We start from the raw sequence: 23,418 nt of genomic DNA, 5'->3' as shown, positions 1-23,418 counted from the left end.
GTCTCGAGAGGTTTGAGTCAGATGTCCTTTGATGTCCCTGTGGCAGGAGGGATGACAGATTGGGGGCCTTGGGAGTTCTGCCAGATGCTCCACCTGGTCACTCAGCACAGGGCCCTGTGGCAGATTCTGCCAAAGAAGCATCGTGTGGGTTAGGGCATCTGAGGTCCTAGGTGAACAGGTCTGGGCAGCTCAGAGGGTACAAAGTATGGGGCCACATGGCTGGGGCTGGAGCAGAGTGAGGTGAGACTGTAAGCCTGGGAGTGAGCGTACTAGGCACTATGAATTAGCCAAGAGAGAGGCGGGCATTTAGCTACCTGGTTTAGAAAAGAAGACTCAGAGATAAGGGATGGACAGGATCCGCTGATGCTGGTGGCACTCCAACACTCATCGGCGTTCCCTTGGGTCAGCCTGAGGTCCTGCTCGTTGCTGGCCAGGGACAGTGTCCCTCCTAACATTGATCAAGAGGCAAAATCATTCCCTTACCTCTTCGGGCCATGTAGTGAGCTAGGAGGCTGGCAGCCAGCCTGATGGAGCTAAGCCTTTCCTCCAGGCAATTCGTCCTTCCCTGAGTATCTCGGATATGGTGCCCGCTGTGTGGGGAGTACTTCACACTCTGCAATCTTACAGACACTGATAAAGTTGCAGACCTGGGTAAGGGGAGTTGGAGAGGTGGGGAGTGAGACCTATTCCAGGCCTCGCCACTGCCCACAGTGATGCGCATTGAGCCCTCATCTGCATTCAGTGTACCAGGGGAGGCAGGGCCAGTGGAGATTTGAGGGAAGTAGGCTAAGCCTGAGGGTGAGGTGAGGTGCCAGAAGGCGTAAAATTAATTAACTAATTAATTAATTAATTAGAAAAATAAAAAATACTAAAATAAAAAAAAGAACAAGAAGAACAAGAAGGTCAGCAAGATGGCTCCGTGGATAAGGGAACTTACGGCTAAGCCTGATGACTCGAATTTGATCTGCAAGACCCAAGTGGTTGGAGAACCAACTCCCACAAATTATCCTTTGACCACATGTCCCTTTCCTGCCCCCTTAAAAAAAGAGAGCAAGTGGGGTTCATGGGTGTCTCCGCAGTTAACAGATACTTCATTCTTCCTCTACAGGGTCACTGTTAGCTGTGGAAATGGCAGAGCTAAGGGGAGGGCTACTGGTCCAAATGAAGGCGTCTGTGAGAGTTGGCATGGGGCCACATAGGTTGGCCCTGTTCCAGGCCCAGTGAAAGAAACAGGCATCAGGCAAGAGCAGGTGCATCTACCCCTAGGCGTTAGAAGCTGCTTGATAGCCACGATTTCCCGCCAGCCACCTGGAAAGATAGGCCTGCCAATTGAGAAAAGGCCTCCGTCACATGGGCCTGTAGGCAAGTCTGTAGGACATTTTATTGATTAATGGTTGAGCCGAGAGGGCCCAGCGCAGTGCAGGTAGTGCCACCCCTGGGCAGGGAGGTGTGGGTTGTATAAGAAAGCAGGCTGAGCAAGCCAGTCAGCAGTGCTCTTCTATGGTCTCTGTGCTTGACGTCCTGCCATGACTTCCCTTTGTGTTTGACTGTAAGCTGAAGTAAACACTTTAATCCTTCAAGCTGCCTGTGGTTGTGGTATTTTATCACAACAGAAAACAAACTGGGACACCAGGCCCTGAGGACCCGTGGAGCTGCCCATGACAGGAAAAGGGAGGGCCTGGAATTCCACCAAATCCAGAAAGAAGCTTAGCTGGGGCTGACAACCGCTTTCCATGGGAGTAGGCCTCCTGCCTTCAGAAGCTCTGTTTGGTCCCAGTGGCCTCTACTTCAGGCCAGGCATGTGAGGGAGTCAAAGGAGAGCCCTGACTCTACTGTGTGGCCTAAAATGACCAAGAATTGCTGTTCCCTTCCCAGGAAGTGTGCTTGGCCTTCCAGAGTTCATGTGGCTGATGGTAAAAAGAGATTTCAAGGGCCTGGGAAAGACAACAGAATCGTCTTCAGGTGTCCACAGCTCCAGGCTGAGTCCGCTTCTGAGATTTGCAGCACCTGAGAGGAAGGCTTTTTAGGGCAACAGACATCTTTGGAGAACTTGTGAGATTAGACCCCCACAGGTAAAGGCTGTGAGTCATGAGCCCTGAGAGATTTCCCTATATGCTCCCCAGGGTCCTTTGCAAGGACCAGACACAGCAGGGGCCTGAGGGAAAGGCGTGAACCTGGAGGCTCTACAGAGGTAAGTCTGAGAGGGCAAGGGAGGAAGGAATTAAGGTTGAGGCCGGTATGGAGAGGAGAGGTCATGAGCAGGAACTGAGAAGAGTTCAGAAGACTCCAAGGTTTTTGTGGGGCTCGCAGGGGAATTAGCATGGGACTAGCAAGATGGAGCATGCTCAAACCCCAGAAATCTCAAATTTGAGATTTAAAAATCTCATCCTGAGAATGGAAGGTGTGGGACAAAGCTCTCTCCATGTTTCCCAGACTGCCTCTGGAGCACATAACACAACCTCCCGGTAGTGGTCAGTCACCTGACCTCTTGTCACCTATTATCCTTCCCCATGCAAATAGAGCATTGCCAGCATCCTAAGTCCCAGCCAATGAGCCCCGTCTATCCTCAAAGCCCCGCCCCGCTGCCCAAGGTTTCTAAGTCCCTGTTTCTCAGGCGAGTACCGTCTGTTTCACGGAAGGACTACAGAGATTGGCTGTTTATTCCGAGCTAAAGCACTAGGGGGAAGAAGGGCTCGCTCCCCTTCCCTCTGAAGAATTCTTTGCTGGACGCTTGAACGCCACAGCCGGCCTGGCAGTCACCACAGAACCACCTGGCTGCTGCGAGGTTCCGAAGCACCACCTGGTTTGTCCCAGGTCCGGAGCCCTGAGCTCCTTGCTGCCGCCTGGCCTGCTGCTGGCAGCCCAGCTAAAAAAGCAGTAACACTTATTTCGGAGAAAATCTCCTCCCCCTCCCATCCCACCCCCCTCCGGCTGCACCGGAAATTTTGTGACAAGGACCTTCATCCTTTTCCACCCAGAGACCGACCTTCGGGCGGAGAAGTGTGCACTTCCGGCTCGGTGCCCTGACAGTGTCCGGCTGCCCTTCTGGGAGACCCGGAACCACAAGTTTTTGGTTGTGGTTGTGAGTTTCTTTCCTAGAGAGGAGGAAAAGGGCTCCAGTTGGCTGAAAAGATCCCCTCCCTCTTCCTCTTGCAGTCTGCACCCCAGGCCCACCTGAGGAAGCCACAGCTAAAACCCCGTCAACCTAATAGTGCCAAACCACATTGGGCCGCCTTCAGCATCCTAAACCTTTATGGGTCCAACAAGCCTCCAGAGAATCTTCTCAAATTCCAAGAGTTTCTTTTAGGGAAGTTGACCCATGTTCATGTGACAGAGCAAGGCTGAGATCTGCTCAAACCCCTCTTTGGCCCCTTTTCATTCCTGCATCTCTCAGAGTCCCTAGAAATGCCTGGGGCCCTGGGAAGGTTCCCCCAGAGAACCAGAAGAAAGGGGGTTAAGTGACTCGAGGCTCCTGGCAGGGCACAGATGCCCCATGACTGTTTTATGAGGGGTACCTGCTGGGTAGAGGCTATTGGAGAAATGTTGGCTCCCTGCTAGGTCCCGCAGGGGAGGACTCTGCCAAGGAGCCCCTATCTGCGGAGTGGAATCTCGGCAAGGATGCCAACCAGAGACTTGTGACTCTCCAGGAAAAGGCACTGGCTTTGGAGTGGGCTGCTCAGAAGACCCTAAGTCTCCTTAAACCACCATGAGTAAGGCCAGGCCTGTTCTGACCTATGTAATAAGCACTTTCCAAGTTGGTTCCTGAATCTTGGACATGTAACTGATGGGTAGAAAATTCCCTTAGAACTAACTGGCTTTGTCTGAAAACAGCCTGGATCTGCTGCTTTGTCAGGTGGGCAAAGACTCCACTTTCATTAGCATAGACTGGGAAAATGGCCCTTTTCTCTCGAAGCCACTGTGTGACTCCAAGGCCTGGCAGGGACTTGCCTAGTGCAAGAGGAAGACAGCTGGGAAGATTGGCCCAGACCTGGGAGCCTTTGCGGCCCTTGCCATCCCCTTTCCCAGAGAGCCCTCAGGTCTGCAAGAGTCTCTTGCCCAGAGTGAAGTCCTGCTGAGCAGAAGGCAGAGCTGTCACCTCCCCTCCTGGGACAGCCTTCCTACTTCAGGATCAACAGCCCCAGGGTTTTGCCCCGGAGGGTCTGGCAGCTGGAGCTAATTGGCTGACTGAATAAAAAGGGGGTAGGACAGGGTAGGGAGGTCGAGCAAGTGCTCCGGGGATTTCTGGGAAGGAGGGGCCGGCTCAGGCTCTGTTTCCATGGGAACCACTGGCACAGGCAGGCTCCTTAGGGCGCCAAAAAGGGAAACTTGGCGCAGGTTTTCAGCACCTGGCTCCTGGTGGATTCCCTTGGGGATTAAAAATGCCCAAGAGCTTGTCTCCTATAGGGCACCTAGGGATGCACAGGACCCTTGATCCCTTCCTCCATCTCCAGATCCGGTGGCTGCCCAGAATCCCTGAATTTGGTCCTAGCCTCAAGAGCCAGCGGACAGTGAAACCGGGAAAGTGTGAAGAGCTTGCTCCAGCTTGGAAGATTTCCACACTGCAAGGCCCCACTGAGGGGTGACACAGAGGTGACTGAGGGATGGGAGAGATCAGTGAAAGAGGTGGAAAGACCTCAGATGTTACCTTAGTGATGTAATCACAAGGACTCCCCTCTTTGTCTGGGCAGGGACTGGTGGTGGAATGCCCCCCCACCCCCACTTTCCCTGTGACTAGGAAGGGTGGGAACAGACCATGTACTTGAAGGAAAGGGCCAGGGTCAGGGCCAGACCCCGAGCCTAGACAGGGGCCTAGACAGGGGGACGGATAGACTGGAGAAAGAGAAACTGGAAGGAGGGAAGGAGGGATGGAAGGGGGAGGGGAGAGAAGTAGGGAGGGGGGAAGAGGCAGAGGAAGAGAGGTGGAGCTAAGACCAGGAAAGGGAGGGAAAGAGGGAGGGAGGGAGTGGGCAAGGGGGCGGAGGAGAAGCCTCCAGTGACAATTGCGTCTGGGTCCAGGCAAACATGAGGCAGCTGCCAGCCAGACCAGGCAGTCTGGCTTGTTCAGGCTGCAAAGCGGGAAGGCTAGTGACAGTCCCCTTCAGCAGCAGAGATGCAGAGGGCCAAGGTAGGTGCTGAGGGGCTGGGGGCTTGCCAGGACTTGGGCAAATGGGGGGCTTAGGAGTTACTCTTGACTAGGAACTGTTTCCACAGTGGTTCTCCTCCTTCACCCCTACTCCTGCTGACCCTTATAAGGAAAAATAATTTGGGGGTGCATCTTGGCTGGGAGGCTGGGATCCTATGGCCCTTTTGAGTGGAAGAGGCTCTGGGTGTCTGTGGGCAGAAGAGAGGCTTAAGGTTAGCTCCACGGCCTGTCCCGTTCAGTTAGGTCCCTGGGGCGCGGTGGGGGCAGGGTATCTTACCCTGAACTTAGCCTCATAGACCTTAGTGAGACACAGGAGCATGGAGAAGGGTGTCTTGTGTGTGTGTGTGGCGGGGGGGAGGGGGGCAAGCCAATGATCAAAGCTTTCAAGCAATCCTTCAATGAATAAATGAAGAGTCACCCCCGCTTCTTAAACAGTATGAGACCCCAATAGGGCCCCAAGTAGCTCCGCCTCTCCAGAAATGGAGAGGGGAGGCGAAGAGGCACCTGGCACAAAGTCTAAGAAATAGTAACGAGGTGAAGGGAAGGATGGAGCCAAAAAAAATAAGCTATGCCCCGGCTTAGCATTGACCCTCACAAAGTCTGGCCTGGAGCCCTGCGCGCTGCCCACAAGTCCGGGATGGTCTTGCTTAGGGGAAAAAAGAACCAGATCCAGTTGAACGCCCCAAATAAGGAAACCAGGGTCTTGTTTTTAAAAAGAAGAGATATTGGGCCGGCATCTTGCAGTCTTTCCTGCCGAGAGATGGCTTCCCGCCCCCCTCCCCATGAGGAGGTGAGGAGGACAAGCAGCCCAGAGAGGGCTGGCGACTGGTTTCAGGCCATACTGCCCCAGAGTCCAGGATATTACCCCTGTCCTGTCTGGTCCATTGCCCAAGATATCCAGAAGGATCAGCAGACAAAACAAAGCCATTTGAGCCTAAGAACAAGCCACCTTGAAGGGTACTTTCTCTCTTGACAAAAGTGTCCCTAACCACCTCTGGGCTGGCAGTGCAGAAGCATACCCAGCCCTCTGTCCCACACTCACGTGCACACTCACATTACAAGCACACTGCATGCAGCACAGGCTGCGCGCACCCACAAGCATTGGTATGAGCGTGGACCTTGCAGGCGTGTGAGCACAGTCACGTATACCCTGTGACTGTGCCCCTTCCCCAACAGCAATGTGGCTCTGTGTGTCCAGAGATGCAGAGGTTTTCTACAGCCAGGTGTGTGCAGATGTGCATACAGCTGGCTCTGTCTGCCAGCTGGGGATAGCCCCTTTCTCTTATGCCTCTCTGGTGACTCTGATCCCTAGAACTCTCCCTGGGACCCTAACTACCACTACCCTACCACATGGGCAGTAGCCAGAGTCCCTCGGTCCACCTGACCATTCTCTTGGCCACTCTGACTCCACTGTACCCCAAATCGGCTCCTGAGCTTCCCACAGAGCTCTTTGTTTATGCCTGCCCCTGGACTCCCAGGATGGAGCCAGCCCCACAGTTACACTGCTTCTGGGTGAAGTCCCCACTGTCTCTTACCAGTAGGAGATTATGAAAGTGGCACAGGAGGGACAACAACCAGCATCATCTGGGAGCTGGCCCCACTTGTCACAGTCAATGGCTGCTGCCAGCTCTGCCCATCTTCTCCTCAGACACTCTCCAGCCATTCCTCTGTTGACCCTCACTTGGAGCTGCAGAACAAGCACTACCACCCTCATTCAAATGCTACCCAAGCTCAGAGTAGGCACTGACCACAACGCCAGGCCTCCTGAGCCAAACCCTGGGTCAGGAAAAGTGAGCCAACAGCATCCAGATTCTGAGGTGGTGTTCTGGATTAATCCATTTGGCCCTGGGAGCCTCTCCAGCTTCTTGAAAGAGGGGCCTTAATTTGCCCTGTTTTCAAAGGCAGTCCTTGAGAACATTGGGTGGGAAAGGGTGTGGCCCACCACATAGGTCTTGGTGGTGGTCTCACTCTACCTGTGAGGAACATAGGAGGGTCCTAGACTGCAAGCAGTGTGGGGACTAGAATTGAGCTGTTTTGTCTTCCGTAGCACAGCACTGGGTTGGGCATATGGAGAGTGACAGGAGCAAACTCAAGGGGAGAAGGGCATGCCTTTAACCAGGCAGCCAAGGAGGTATGACTCTAGACTTTGTGACCTGTTTGTGCCTTCTTATCTTGCTACTTAGTGATACAAGTGACACCACACCTGCTGCCGGTTAGCCCCTTTCTGGGCTGTGGATCCAGATGTGTTCTGTCCCTCCTCCTCTTCCTCCTTCTTAGATTTTATTTAAATTTTCTGTTTCTTATAGCCAAGCAGGTTTTGCTATATATCAGGATGACTTTGAACTTCTGATCCCCTGTCTCCATTGCCTCAGTGGTGAGATTACAGGTGTGTGCCACCTTACCCAGTTCATTCTGGAACTCAAACCCAGGCCTTCATATATACCAGACAAGCGTTCTACCAACTTAGCTCAACTCTGACCAGTCTCCTTCCCTTATTCCCATCTTCCCCAAAAGTAGAGAAGTATCTGAGTACCTCAGACCGGCCTTAGGGGTGCCCTCCGTTCCCTCACCCCACTGGTCCTGGCTTCTGTGAGGGCTTTCAAGGCAGAGAAAAAAGAGGGGGACAGCGTTTGCCTTGATCAGCCCTGCCCCAGGCGGGAAATGTGCACAGTGTGGGTGACTCACAGCACTGCTCCCAGCCCCAGCTGACTGATGTCCCCCACCCCACCCCCACCCCTTGAACAGGTGCATCTGTCAGCTGTGATCAGCCCACATCCTAGAACACCACATAGCACCCATGTGACAATGCCAGGGTTAGAGCAGGGGGAGCTGGCAGGCAGGAGGACAGCCAAGAGGGGCCTGGCCTATCTCAGCACTCTGTCCAGCTGCCCTTCATCCGGCTTCGGTTCCACTCATGCTCAGTGAGGCAGAGCAGAGAGGCTAGACTGAGAACATCCTCTCAGTCCTTGCTGTCCCCTGCCTCCAGCCTGTGGGTGACTTATGGGACAAAAAGGAGATCCCTTTTCCTGGTGACAGTGCCCTTACCTGGCCTTGTGGCAAAAGCCTCTTTCTGGGCAGGCACTCAGGGCAGTGATCCTAAGAAACTCAGTGCTAGCTAGGTCTCTGTCCCCATGCCTCTGAGGCAAACTTGTTCCTCTCTGGGCCTCCAACTTCTCACTGGGGACTAGATATGCCCAGAGCCTCTGCCTGGGCCCCAGATGGGCTCAGCCCACTGTGCTGTGCAGTGGGCAGCTGGAAAAACCACACTGCGCCTCTCCCCATTGCCCCGTAGAAAAGCTCACTAGCCCGTTAGTACCCCTGTAGCCCTGGCCACAGAGGGAGTGGCCCGGCGAGGGCTCAGGGATGCCCCTGCTGTCTGTGAGCCCTGGCTCTGCGTCATATGGGCTGGGGCTCAGCTCTACTCCTTCATATATCAGTTGTGTGGCCACAGACAAGTTACTTAGCTCCTCTGTGCCATGGCCTCATACCACCAGCCCCCCAGAAGGGTAAAATCCTCATTGTCAAGGACATGAGGACCTCACGTCCTGGCAAGTTGGCAGGCATCAGACACAAGACCAGGACCACCCAGTGCTGGCCTCTGCTGCTGCAGCACCCTGAGTATAAGGCCCAGGGATGTGTGCATACACACATGTGCACATGTGAGAGTATATATATTCTGGTGTGTATGTGCATGCTCCCACCTACAGGGACATGTGACTGTCTCACCTTCCCCCATCAAAATGAGCTACCTGGCTCACATCTGTCTGTGCCCAGCGGTGGGTGGAGAACTCAGGCTCTCAAAGCTTCCAAGTCTCTGGGGGGCCTGCACGACACAACACCCACCACTGCTTTCTGCCATCTGTCCTGTTCGATGGAAATAGAGCAAACAACTAGTGGGTGCTGGGTGAGCCAGCATGCATCTAGGCAGTCCCTATAAAAGGAGGGGTGCAGGTTAACCCCACAGCTGTCTCTGAGCCTGGCCTCAGGACAGTCTTTATGGGAAGGCAAGGGCTTGAGAGCCTGGAATACGGCCTCTCCTATCATAGACCGGAATTTTTATCTGGTCAGATAAGTACTCTAGGTCTCAGCTGCATTCTAATGCTACAGAGGAGAGGTTTTTTGAGGGGGTGTTGTTTGTCTTTTAATAAAAATGTGGTCCCCAGGCAGCAGACCCCGCCTGTCCAGGTGGACATGGCTATTTAGATCTCCTGACACAGTTTTTCTGAGTTTGGGTTTTGTGGGTTGCTCTTTCTCCCTTGCACAGGCAGTAAGACCCCTAACTTAGGGCCATAAAGGCAGCGATACTTGCCACGGTTGGGAGCTTCTCTTTGTAGTCATTACTTCTACATTTCCCATAACTTTGGGAGGGCGTGCTGTGATCTCTATCTGCAGATGAAGAAACTGAGGCTTGGGGGGGGGGGCAGTTCAGTACTCAGTTCAGGATTTCCCAGAGAGGACATGAGGGCCCAGCCTTCAAGTCTCTGCCTAGCTGGCCACGGGGCCTCTTCCCTCTGCTCTCAGCCTGTCCCAGATCCCACCCCCCACACCAGCCCAAAGGAGGGTATGGCCTCTGCACCAGCATCCAGTGACCTGGTCACTTTTAGAAAACTACTCACTGTTGTTTCCATCCATGAGGCAGTGTGCTTGTTTTCTTTAGTGTTTGTATGCATGTGCATGCGTGTATGCATGTGCATGCGTGCATGCATGCATATGTATGTGTGTGTGTGCATATGTGTCAAAGCACTTTGCATGCTCATTTAGCCTAAGATAGACCTCTGGAACTGCTGGATATTTTAAAGAAGCTTGTCAGAACTCTCCATAGTCTGCAGCGAATGCAGCCCACCCCATCTGGGTAGCTATGCCCACTAGATACCTTAACTAATCTCCTGGGCTGATATTTGGGGTTCTCTGGGGCTAGAGACTATGCTAGCTCCCAAGAGCCTTTGGGACCCCAGTAGTCTGACTCCATGATTTTTCCAGACAGACCCTCAAAGGAGAAGGTAGTCCCAGCAGGTCGTGAGCAGTGTGTTGGGCAACTGTCCCTGGGCACCATAACTTTCAGGGCACCTGTGTGGGGTGAGGGACTGTGCAGTGGGGTGTTGGGATCAAGGACCTGATGTGGCGAAAACTCTTGGGACAACTGTGCCAAACTGGACTGCCATGGGCCAGATAAAGGCGTGAGGCATTCTGCTCCCTGTGTCTCCATGGGGACAGGTTTCTGGCCCTGACACCCGCATCACTGCCCACAGCTCAGCACATCGTAAACATCTGACATTAACCCCTTTGCTTCATTCCACACGCACAGGTATGCAGGCCAGACAACAATTTGCAGAATTCAGTTCTTCTACCATGTGGGTCCTGGGGATTGACCCCAAGTTCTTTCAGCCACTAAAGCCATCTCATCAGCCTCCAAGGAAGCTTTTGTTTTGTTTTGGTTTGGTTTTTGAGACAGGGTTTCTCTGTGTAGCCTTGGCTGTCCTGGGCTCACTTCGTGGATGAGGCTAGCCTGGAATTCACAGTGATCCGCCTGCCTCTGCCTCCCTGAGTGCTGGGATTAAAGGTGTATATCACCACACCTGGCTCCGAGGAAACCTTTATTCAATTAAGTATGGTTAAAAAAAAATAGACCCCCATGTCCACTTTGCCCAGTTTTCCTGGGGAAAACTCAGACAATACTGTCATGTACCAACAGTCTCAGTATCTGGGAGGTAGGAGCAGAAGGATCAGGAGTTCAAGAACATTCTTAGGAAGCTGGATTTGATGTCAGCCTGAGATATGAGAGACCCTGACTTAAAAAAAAAAAAAAGGCAAAGTGTATATTGGGTGTACAGCGCAGGCCTTTAACTCAAGACAGCTAGGTCTAAATAGACCCTCTTTAAAAACAAAACCCGATTAGTACAATATGACACTCATGGTATGGACACTGATGCCACCACCAATGTCACCCAAATTGCCCCAGTGGCCTATGTGTACCTGTGTGGCTGTTAGAACATTGTAGTTTGTGCATCTACCATTGCCATCAAGATGCCACAGTAGCTCTGTCCCCAAAAGGTCCTCCTGTTGCCCTTTCATAACCACACCTTTCTCATCCCTCCGCCCTTCCCCCACCCAATCCTTGGCTTTTTAATCTGCTCTCCTTTGCTAACACGCCGTCATTTCAAAATGCTATGTAAATAGGCTCATGTGGCATGTGACCTTTCAGGACTGGTTTTTCATTCAACTTCACTCTGAGTCTTCAGGCTGTGACGGGTGTGCAGGTCCTCTCTGCTCGTAGTTGGGAATTGCTGGGACAGCCATACCACCCCTGCCGTCATCATTCCTCCACTTACACATATCCGGCTGTTTCCAGTTTGTGGCTCTTACAAGTAAAACTACCATAAATATTCAGTTATACACTTTTGTTTGAACATACATATTCAGCCACCTGGGACATCCACTCAAGAGTAAAACTGCCAGGCTGTGTGCTAGCGGTGTGCTCTGTCTGCTAGCGGCCTGCCATGTTGTTCCCAAGAGTGGCTAAAGTATCCTGTGTTCCCAGGGCCAGGTAGAAATCGTGTTTTTCATGGTAGCGGTCTTTAAAAAATGTATTTGAGTGTGTGTGTGTGTGTGTGTGTGTGTGTGTGTGTGTGTGTGTGTGTGTGTTGTAAATAGGTAGGTGGATAGATAGGTACAGAGGACAACTTGGTGGAATCCATTCTCTCCACCTTTGTGTGGGTTCTAGAAATTCAACTTGGGTCCTTAGACTTGGAAGCACGTTATCCACTGAGCCATCTTGCTGGCCCTCATGGTGGTTTTTGATGGGCATTTCCCTCGTGGCATTTCCCCAGGTGCTTCTGTGCCGTCTCTGTTCTCTTTGGTGACATGTCTGCGCGTCTTTATTCTGGATGGATGGTTTTTTACTGCAGAGTTTGGGAAACGAAGGACTCCTAGGTGCCAGGTTCTATGATAGAAAGAGCAGTTTACACAAGTGTATACACACACAAACACACACACACACACACACACACACACACACACACACACACACACACACACACACACAGAGTCTCAGTGTTGACATTCTGGAGTGAACTGAGAAAGCAGGATAATAAAGCCATATGCCATGCTGCCAGGAGGTGCAGCAACAGAGGCTGAAACGGAGGCACATGGGAGTGACCTAGTTAGAATAGTATTCTAGGGGTCTGACACCTGAGGGTGGCCTTGAGCATCCAGGGGACAAGTGTCCAGTGCAGGGATCAGTAGATACCCAATACCCAGGCAGTGCTGTGGAGAGAGGAAAAGCCTGTGAGGAGCACAGTGATCTGGGGGCAGGCGTGTGACATGGTGTGATTTGCAAAGTGACAGGAAGCCATCAGGGACTCCAAGAAGGGGCAAATGGATGTTTAAATTCTGTTCCATTGTCCTCCCTGACCCAGCAGCCCTCACTCTGTCACCTCCCCTCCCAGTGAGGAGGCACTGGGGTCACCTCCCTCCCCTCAATGCCTTTGAGCCTGGGAAGCAAGAAGAGGGTGTCAGAAGAGCCATTTAACATCCCTTGGCAGCTAATCATCAGACCCTCTCCCAGACAGACAAGTGTCAAATATTCATGAGGATGACCCGTGCTCACCTCACCCTGCTCCTCCCTCCCTCACAGTACGATGGGCCCAGGCCACAAGCTGGACTCCTCTGTGGGAGTATGGAAGGCTCCCTTCTCTCTGTCCTTCCTTCTCTTTAGAGATCTCTGCTACCTCAGGAAAGGAAACTATCACAGCCCTTGCCTTGAGGTGCTTAAGTTGAGAATTCTGGCCACTCAACCAGGTAGAGGAAGCCAGTCCAGGGGTCTAGACATCACTCTGACTCTTTACCAGGAGAAAAAAAATGCACCAGGACACCTTAGCCAAGGACATTCATAAACAGTTACTTCTGAAGACTGTAGATCTGGTTAGGGGAGGCTGGGGTCCTCAACTCCCACCTTCTGAATCCTCTCCAAAGACCTGGTCCCATGAACAAAGTATTCGGAAGCCTGTGGCCAAAATAATCTGAACTTTGAAGTCAGAATGCCACATCACAGCATGGCACGTACCAAACTCCTCAGGGACTTAGTTTCCTTGCCTGTAAAAAGATGGTGTGACCCACCTCACTGGGCAGTGGCGACAAGATGACTTCTAGCTCAGACCAGGGTGCTCTAAGGGGTCTCAGGCTGCCCTGGAAAATCATGGGATCCACCACACCTGTCAAGGATTTGAGTCACTGCAGGTCGGGTTAGTGGCTGGGTGGCAGCAGTTCTAAGGAAGTGGCACTGAGGCTCTTAGGTCCATCTCAGTGTCCTCTCTCCTCCCTACGTGCAGAGTCTTCAGCAACGAATTCATGAAATACTGAAACGCCACCATGCCAGACCCACCCTGCCCCCGCTTCTTGACCAACATACAGATTTTATTCACCGAGGCCATTTCTCTCCTGAATGAGATGTTTAGTAATGTAGAGGGCGCTTCTGCTCTAGCCGGGGCTGGGTGTGTGCAAGTATGTGCCTGTGTGTGTAGGTCTGTGTATGCATACCTGAATACATATGTATATATATTGGAGCATGCACAATATGTGTGTGGAGAGGCCTCTTTCCACATTCCTGGCACCTCCTTCCCTTCACACTGCCAAGTGAGCCTTGGAGATGGGTGTTGCCGGGAAGATGATGGATGACTGACAACTGTGAGCCAAAATCAAACCTGTCCCATTGCTGTGCTGGCGGGAGACAGGGCACAGACAAAACAAACCAGATGCCCAGAGGGCCTGTCATGGCTGACTGCAGCCTGCCCAGCTGGGAGCTCCCCCTGCCACCACTAGGGACTGAAGGTGGCAGAGAGTTTGACAGCCAGGATTGAAAGGGTCAGTCTTGCCATAGGCAAACAAATCTCTGCTCTGACCATGGCTCCAGGGTGACCTTTTCTGATTCATACCTGCTCAAATTTAGGTCCCACTGTTTCTCAACATCCCCCAGGTCCCCCTAAGTGGCTGGCCAGGTGGCCACGGGCATGCTGCTTTAGATCCTCAAGCTTGGTGGGTGTTCTGTTCAGGAGATCACACAGATTTTCATCCACTCTCGGGTCACTTCCAGTCAAAAACCCCACCCAAGCAAGGCCCTTACTGGAAGACAGGAAGTGCACCCACCTCAGCATGTCCCCTGTGCCAGGCATCTCTCTTGTTGAGGCTTCAGTCAGTTCTCTATGGAGCTACTCATCTCTAGCAGCCTGGCTTGTGAAGGGATGAGTTTGAGATGAACAAGTCTGGGCTCACTTCTGCCCTTGCATTTCGGAGAACCTTCTTCCGGGCCCCACCCTATGCCCGAGCCTGAGTGCAGAATGGAAAGAAACTATGAGAGTTGGTGGGGGCAGTAGGGCCCTGTGCGTGGGGTTCATGGTCAGGAGTGTGTGTGTGTCATGTGGGGGGAGTTGTGTGTGTGTGTGTGTGTGTGTGTGTGTGTGTGTGTGTGTTCCTCCTGCCAGCACTGCTGTAGCTTATAGAGCAGGCTCCTCATAGGGTTAGGACTGACATCACCCAGGGTATCAGAGTGGCCTACAGGACCCTCTGGCGGTCCCTCCTGTGAGCCTATGCTCAGGAGCCCCCTACCTAGCCCCCCCCATTCCCTCTGCAGGAAGCAATGAAGGCATCGGATGGCAGCCTCCTGGGAGACCCTGGGCGCATACCGCTGAGCAGAAAGGAAGGCATCAAGTGGCAGAGGCCACGGTTCACTCGCCAGGCCCTGATGCGTTGCTGCTTGATCAAGTGGATCCTGTCCAGCGCTGCCCCACAAGGCTCAGGTAGGACAAAAGTGACTGAGGTCCAGAGAGGGAGGGCATAGATCAGCCTGAGCCCTGGCCTTCCTGAGGCCACAGAGGCTACGCGGAGCCATCTTGCCTCCACCTCTGTTGAGAAACATGTCCCCATTCTCCATTCAATCACACCCTCCTCTCACTGATGCCTTGTTCCACACAGAGACCTGAGCTCTAACGCATGACATGGGCACAGAGGACCAAGATCATACACAGGCTTTTCAGAGAGTGGATGGGAGATAGAGGCAGGCTGGAGGCTGAGAAGCCAGGGCTCTACCTCCAGCACGTGCCTGGGGAGCTGTCTTGAACATTTTGAGCATTCTTTCTAAGACCTCTGTAGAAAAAGGCCCTGGACCCACCCACAGGGCAGAGTTGAAGACACCCTAATCTAGCCCCTCCTGCTTCTTGCCCCATGTACCCAGAGACTGAGGCTGGCATCCTGGGGTGTTCATGGTGTGGAGCTGGGGCTAGCAGCAGTAACTGTGATGTACTTATTCTCAGCTACTTGGGGTAGTTACCAGGAATGATAGTATAGAAAAAACAGAGACAACCGCACAGAGCCCCCGGTAGTCTCTCACACATGCACACATGCACCTTTGCACATACACAAACATGGACATGCACCATCCATGTGGAAGCGCAGCCCCATACCAGGATGCCAGGATCAGTTGCAAGGTCCATCTCCATACCCAATATGTTTTTGATGGCGCAGAGGCATGTATGAGAATCTGTCACCGGGACAAGAGACGTGCTTGGCCTGGAGACTGCTTTGTGTGTTTTCTTTTGCTGTCTCTTTGTCGGACAATGGGTACAATCACGGTTCCTAGCCTCCCAAGTTGGATGGTGCACATGAGCAGAGCTGAGATAGCAAGCACAGTGGTCTGCGCAAGCATATGCATGAGGGGACAAGGCTGTCGCATCCTGACCCCAGTTGTAGCTGCAAAGCCCACCCGGACTTGCTCGCTGCTCTGTGGCTCTATTCCATCCCACGAGAGCCCTGGCCCTTGTACGCTGCTGTCACTCTTAGCTGACATTTGTCTCCAAACCTTTCCACAGAAACACTAACACATGTGGGGGAGCCTTCCCAGGCCCCAAGCTGTTCTGTGGCCTTGCAGGCGGCAGAACTTGTTGAAGCTACCCTCACAGAGCCGTGTGATTTGCACCAATGTGAAAATGTTTCCCATTGTCCACCAGTGTGGGTGCCAAAAGCAAAGAGAGCAGTGGCACTCTGGTGTGGCTTCTGAGTGCATCTGAGGGACTCAACTCCATCCTAGATGGCTCAGCTTTCCGCCCCCTTCAGACTTAGAGTGCCCCCTGCCGTCTGCCATCTTGAATTTTCCTGATGACAGCTAGAATCAGGGGCTTGCTGAAGCCCCTTGTTTTCTCCATAGACGCCCACTCTGACCGGCAGCCCTATCTACTGGGGCTCTGGATGAGGCCAGGATGAGTTGGGTGGAGAGTCAGAGAGCGATCAGGGTGTGTTCACAGTCACGGTCACCACAGGATAGGAACAGCCACACTATGGCCCCGCCCCATTCAGGGTGGCTTCTTAGAGGACAGGGCCTTTTCTCAGTCACACCCTTCAGAGGTACACAGTGGAAGGTTAGGCCAGGATAGCATGGACCAGTCCAGCCCAGCCTGAGTTTGCGTGGATGGCGTGTTTATCAGAGGTTGCCAGGCACTGAGAGAAGAAAGGACTGATGGGAGGCAAGCGGTGTTCAGCTGTGTGAAGCCAGAGCCACAGCCCACCCCCTCCCCCTTGTTTCATTTTACTTAAGAGTCCACAGGTGCTAAAAGAGATTACATGGCTTGCTGGGTTTCCCAGGCATTGGAGCCCAGAAGCACTCTGACCAGGGGACCCCACAGACTGAGGAATGGAGATCTCATATGCCCTGTCTCCCTTGGGCAAGGTCCTGAGTCCCAGTTACTCAGTTCAAACACATCATCTGTGGCCCTTAAGGAGGACTCCATCAGTGTGGTCACACCGCAGACTCTGTGTGCATGTGAAATGCCATGCTGCAGCTGATGAGTCGGCTCCTCGGGCTCTGGGTCCACAGAACAGTAAGCATCATTCAGGGCTTCTCCATCACATGTCCAGCGAGGCCTGCCACAGTATCCTGGGCACTGAGTGCCCGTGGCAGGTCAGCAGCCAAGCTGCTGCCCTTCTTGTTGGAGTTTTTTTCCATTCAGCAGTGAGATCAGAAAAGCAGCTATCTGGGATGGCTGAGAGTGGAGGTCAAGGCCCAGCACAGCATTCCCCAAGACTTGAGTGAGTTGAGACCTAAACCCAGGATGGGCAAGACTCGGGGACCTCAAAGTGGGAGTGCAAGGACTAGGTCCAGTTGTAGCTGTGTTAGGAGAGGGACAGCCACAGTGGTCTCTAAGGTGCATGGGTTCAGACGGTAGGGTAGGGCAGGCAGCTTGACTGCCCACCCAGAAGCACCATTCTCAGCCCAGGACCCTAGGGACATCTCAGTGTGCCAGAGCTGTGACTCTGGCCTGCTCTGTGGGTGGCCCTTGCTGGCAGAATGCCTTCTGAGGTGTGGTTTCAGCTGTAGCTGATGCCACTAACTTGTCAGGCCTGCTTCTCAAGTTGGCTTCCCCAGGAGGTCTGCAAGATTATCTAAGTTAGAAAAAAAAAATCTTTCCCCCTAAATGGCCTGTGGTCCTGGCTGCCCGAGTCAAGCAGAAAGCCAAGCCTCTGAATCTAGGGGAAGGTCACCGAAACACTGGAGGAGCAGGGAGCCAGCATGCGATAAAGCAGACATTGTTGCAGCTGCCACAGTGGGAAATGCTTCCTGTGCTGGGCAGCTCTTGCTTCTGTGTCACACAACACAGCCATTCATGGAACCAAAGATGCCCTTCCACACCCCTCCCCCGACGGGTAGACCCGCAAGCTCGTCAGCCATTCAAGTCACAGGGTCAGTTCGGATTCAGGAAAAGACAGATGGACTCTCCGCTCCTCCAGCTGCATCGCAGAGTAGCCATCTTTAGCTCGCCCCAGAGCTCCAGAGCAAACCAAGCCTTTGCTCCTTAGAGGTCTATACCACCTGGGACCTGCCCCTGTTGATGAGTGTCATTAGGATTCCCAGAGAAGCCACTGTGCTGAAGTGCTGTCCTTCTTGCTGCTCTGTGTCGCCACCCCCAGGACCAGCACCACCACCTGGTTCTTGTTAGTTACTCTCTGAGAAGAGCAGTCCAAAGGGACTAGGTGACTCATAGCCTCTGGAGCAACAGCCCATGGGTGTCTCCCCTTGAGGTTTCTTCCTCTGGAATCCAAGTCCTCTCACCTGGAACCCAAAGCATTAGAGACAGGAAAACACTTAGTGGGTGGGGTGATTGAAGGCCCACCTCCTGTTTCTCCTGGTCCCTGGGCTGCCTTCTGGACAGAGAGGCAGATCGCGTTTAAGTGCTGTGTCCTGTGTGTATGACTGTGCCTGACTCTGGCAGCTGCGTCTACCCTTTCTCTGTCTTTAGTGGACATCTCTACTGGTCCGGCTGTGGCAGGAATGGGGACAGGGAAAGAATAGCAGGACATGGACCAAGCCCCTTGGTCAATGACAGTGATGTAGGTGACTTCCGTGTGTGGTGCGCACAGCAGTTGGGGTGCTGGAGGGTCTTAAGCCAGGGGCTAGTCAATCCAAGTGAGGGGATTTTATTAAGAGTGGCCCCTTGTCCCTCAGGGAGGCAAAGGCAGGTGGATCTCTGTGAGTTTGAGGTCAGCCTGGTCTACAAGTTGAGTCCAGGCCTACACAGAGTCAAGGCTACAGAGAGAAACCCTGTCTCAGAAAACCAACCAACCAACCAACCAAAAGAGTGGTCCCTTGTCTGCAATTAAAGGATGCCACCTGCTGGCTAACTGGGCACATGACAGTAACAGCTGCCGCCACAACAGCCAGGAAGGGGGAGGTTTGTCCCTTGAATGCTGAGTAACGTAGGTCAAATGGGATAAGTGGTAATTTGTTTATGGACAGGTGCCACCATTGCTAGGAGGAGAGGCCACCTGGCTCCTAGGCTGCCAGGCACCTGTTCAGCCCTGGCACCTTCTCAAAAGCGTTTAGAAAGGATTTATCCCCCAGATGGGTCCTTCTCCGACCATGTCCCCCTTCCACCTCCCTGACACCTGACCCCATGGTTAACCACAGGCCATGATCAATGGCAAACGCTCCATCAGGCCACCTCTCCTTCCAGCATCTACAGCTTAGGAAGCAGTGCACATAATAGTCTCCTAGCCTTGAAGATGGGAAAGAGATCCCTTTCCCCTGCCCATGCCCTGAGAGGCCTCACTGCTTGGTGTCACCTTTCCTGCCACTCTGCCTGTCGATCACATGTGAGTTCCCTCCTCAGTCTAAAAGACTCCTGTGAGAAAATCAGTGTGGTTGAGAGGAAAGACAAACAACAGGGCTGAATTGTCTGTCTACCTGCCCACCCCTCCCCCAGCATCATTTGTCCTGGCTTGGACCTTACCCACATCAACACACCTGGTGATAGATACACACACACAATCCACCAGGCCTAGGGCCAGAGGTAGATGCCTAGTGGGGGTAGGGGGTTAGCTCAGGGCTCAGGGCTACCAGCACCTAAAATCTTCAATCCAGTACCCAACAACTAGCTGTATGCAAAGGTAAAAAATACTGTCAAAGAAACATGCTTTTCTGGAAACTTGAATGCATACAGTTCTCTTGTTGGAGATTGCATGGACCTTGAGGGTGCCACAACTTGCCTGAGACACGTTTTCTATAGTCGCTGAATACACTGGGTCAGTAGACCCAAAGCCAGAGTTGCTGCCTGCTGGGCCTGCTACACAGGCTTTGTGTGTGCTCAGTGAATAGCTCGGAGCAGCATACGTGAGCAGGTACACAAGTGTCAACAAGCGTTGCACTTTCTTCGCCTGGCAGAATGTGCGACACAAAGCAGTTCACCTTCTGCTTTGGAAGTGGCCATTTGACTTCCCTACGTTTGTAACAGAAGCCCTGAGCAGCAGTTGCTCCACTTGAGTTAGGGAGTGACTTACAGCTGTTTGCAAGTTCGGCTCTTTGGCCTTTCTCCTTCTTAGTTTCAAAGTGGTTACGTCACCTCTAGTCATTTCGGCAGTATTCCAGGCAAAAGGAAAGGAAAGACACATGGAAGGAGAAACTGCTGCCAATTGCATCAGTAAAGCAACACGTGCATAGAAAGTTCTGGAAGACCGTTTATGTTTCACTGGCCGGAACTAAAGCACACCGACTGCAAGGAACATGAAAGAATGGCACTATTGCTTTCTGTTTGGCTTTGAGACAGGCTCTCATATATTCCAGGTTGGCCTCAAACTTGCAATGCAGCCAGGGATGACCTTGAGTTTCCTCCAATCCCTCCTGAATAGTGGGATTAAAAGTGTTATCCACAGCCTTTTTGCTGGGGATTGAACCAAGGGCTTCATGCATACGAGGGCAAGTGTTCTGACTTTGCTACATCCCCAGCCCTAGAATAAGTAAAACAAAACAAAACAAAACCTGGCCCTATTTCTCCATTGACAGGTCCTGGTGTCTGTAAGTAAAACCAGAGAGAAGACTGGGTGCCTCCTTGGTAGCCAGGGGACCTCAGCAAGTGGTCTGGTATTCACCAGGTGCCCAGTAAAAGAAATGGGGAGTCCATAGTTTCTGCTCCAGCCGTGCTCCTCATGAGAGGGACCACTTCCTCTCTTCATCTGATACTTCTCAGACACTCAGATAGGATGGGTGCCTGAGCAGTAAGGAGAAGCCAAGAGGAAGCCAAAGGCTGGGGCAGGGTGAGAGCAGGCTGCAGAAAGGCCCTGGGCCTGTGAAGTTCACACCCTGAGCTGCAAGTCATACGGGGTGCCACCTCCTCCAGAGGTGCCAAGAGCAATGCCCACCCCCATCCAGGCTTTTTGCAGCTGCTGACACTGAGCTCCTGGGTCCTGGAGGTTGAGGAGATAGACGCAGGTACCACTCAGGCTCGGGGAGACATCGCAGGTCCTGGGCTGAGAGCTGAGAGGCTGTTAGTCTTTTGGCCTTTCCTGAGAGCAGGAGATAGCAAAAGAGAGGCCACAAGATAAGCTAAGACCAAGAGAGACATTGAAAGAGAGCGACAAGGTAGAAGCCAATGTGCGGAGGGCAAGTCGTCACAAAAGAAGGGTGCTGAGCCTAGGGTTGGGAAAGGCAGGCAGAGAAACAGGACCTGGGCAGCAGCCATGTCAGGGTGTGGTGACTACCCAAGACTCCAGGAGTGTCAGCATGGCTGTAAGAAGCACCTGGGTGACATCATCAGCTTCTTCTTCCGCTTCATCTCTGGGAACCTGGCTCGAGGTGAGGGCTGCCTTGCTGGGGCAGGGATACCAGGTGATGGAAGATGCCATTTGGAGCTGGGGACTGTGGTCCCTCTTCTGTGTGTGTGGGTAGGGGGGCAGGGATAAAGGGGCTGAGGGTTTGGGACTAGGATTCATCCCTGAGCCTTGTACATCCTCATAGGGACCCCTGCCCCTCAGAAGGCCAAGCTGAGGCTCCCAGATTTACAAGCCTGGAGAGAGATGGGGTGATCAGGGACGATCTTTATCTTCATAGTGGATATAGACCCAAGCCTTCCTAACGCTCCAGAGAGCCCTCCCTGCCTTGCCTAAGTGGGCTCCCTACCCCTTACTGCTCCCCAGCTTTCTGTCTCTCCAGGATTCCTCCTCCATCAGAGACAATAAGAACCTATCACGTCATGCAGAGGAGAGAGAGGAAAGAAGGGAGCCAGTGTGTATTAAGACAGCGCATAGAAGATATTTATCAATGACAGCCTTCAATTCCTCAGAAGCCCACTCTGGAAGGCTTGACAGGAGGCCTGCCCTTGATCCGGCCTGGGGGTAGGGGGTGGGGGAGGGGGGAGCGTCACAGTAGTCTGCTTCTAAGCCACTCCCTCTGCCTCTCATGTGGGCTTGGCAGGCCCTGCTGGCTGGCAGTGGGCACTTCCAACCCAGAAGGGGAGAGAATCCTGCAGATGGGGATCTGAGAACCGGGATGTTAAGACCTTCAGACCTAGAACTCAGAACCCCCTGACTCTTTTGTCCTAGCCTGTTACTGGAGGAAAAGGACCCCTGGCTAAAGTAGTCACGTGATTCCCCAAAGAGACTTATAATCAAATCCATAAAGCAAAGATGAACCGTCATGGGTGTGTGACACACAAAGCAGCCTTCTGCTTCAGGGAGATGCCAACCACCCAGAGAGGTGACATGCGAGCAGTGAGCAAGCCAGACTGGAGCAGTCAACCTCACTTAGTGGGGTGGAGCCTGTCACCTGTCTTCTGTCCTGTCCACTCTGGGGCATCTACAGGAGAGCCAGGTACATCTAAGAGCTGTCAGGGTAACAAATAGATAGCACTGTATTGTGGTTGTTGCTGTGTGTGCACACGCAGGCTCGCAGCTTGTGCATAAGAATCAGATGGCAATCCTGTGGAGTCAGTTCTGCCTTCGCCTTCTAAGTTCATAGGAGTGACACACAGAGCTAGAAATCAAGAAGCCAGACTCATGTGGCGAGTGCCTTTACCCACAGAGACACCCCGACAGCCCACAATGAGCAGTTATAAGAAGAAAAATGTGAAATGCAATAGATTTGCCCATCTCCAAATCTATGGAATAACAATGGCTTAAAACATCAGAGTGGCAAGGAAAAGACAGGCGTCTGCCACCACGAGGTGTCTAGGGAGAGGCCAGAGTCTGGGCCACTGTTGACAGCTCAGATGTCTGTGATGAGGACCTAGGAGCCCAGGGTTACCAAGCCACCTAATTTTTTCAGAAGAAAGGGAGTTTTTTGATGTCTTGTGTCACTTGGTAGCTTTTCCTCTCCAGAAGTTCTTTTGAGGGGAGGGTGGAATTGAAGATAACAAGACTAGACTAGTCCCAGGAGAGACTCCAGGGAGCCAGGACCAAGGTAGAGGGATATAATGGAGGCCACCAAGCCACTGGCCACGACCTCTTTAAGAAGGCATTGCTCCTGCTAACTCTTTATCCATATGTATATTTTTTCTCCAGGAGAAGGGGGAGGGAGAGGGGGGGAGAGAGAGAGGGAGAGAGAGAGAGAGAGAGAGAATATGAATGTGTGTGTTTGTGTGTTCAGAATGCCCCCCATGGAGGTAAAGGGTGATCAGCTTCCTTGCCAATAGACAGTCTACTGTATGGCCTAGAAGTTGTGGGTTTTGTACATTTCCCCTGTGTACACCAGAAGGCTCCAGCAAGCCCTCTTGTTCCCTCCTCTAGAAGTCCTTCTGTTCTTCCCTCCTTTCTTAGCAAGAGTACAATGGCTTATACCCAATTAGAAGGTTCAGCCAGTAATGTTACTGGAGTTATGAGGGTCAGATCCTGAGGCCCCAACAGCTAGGCACATCCACCTATCCACAATATACAATTACAGAGACAAATGAGAGTGAAAGGTTAAAAAGGAGATTAATGGGGGGGGGGGGAGGAATGGGAGGATACAAGGGATGGGATAAACATTG

At 52.7% G+C, this 23,418-nt stretch overlaps 1 protein-coding gene across 2 annotated transcripts in view; it reads left to right on the top strand.

Annotated features, from left to right (window-relative positions):
- Positions 1 to 4,977: 4,977 nt before the first annotated feature.
- Positions 4,978 to 23,418, top strand: part of Kcnip3 (potassium voltage-gated channel interacting protein 3) — a 67,546-nt gene continuing 49,105 nt past the window's right edge. For both annotated transcript variants that reach the window (XM_051144581.1, XM_051144582.1), the window contains exons 1-2: positions 4,978 to 5,125; positions 14,769 to 14,934. In XM_051144581.1, the coding sequence (XP_051000538.1) occupies positions 5,023 to 5,125; positions 14,769 to 14,934 (269 nt within the window). In that variant the 5' untranslated portion in view covers positions 4,978 to 5,022. The remainder of the gene's footprint in view (positions 5,126 to 14,768; positions 14,935 to 23,418) is intronic.

Source organism: Acomys russatus, chromosome 4 (genome assembly GCF_903995435.1).
Source record: "Acomys russatus chromosome 4, mAcoRus1.1, whole genome shotgun sequence".
NCBI lineage: Eukaryota > Metazoa > Chordata > Mammalia > Rodentia > Muridae > Acomys > Acomys russatus.
This window is presented reverse-complemented; position numbering and strand designations above follow the sequence as displayed.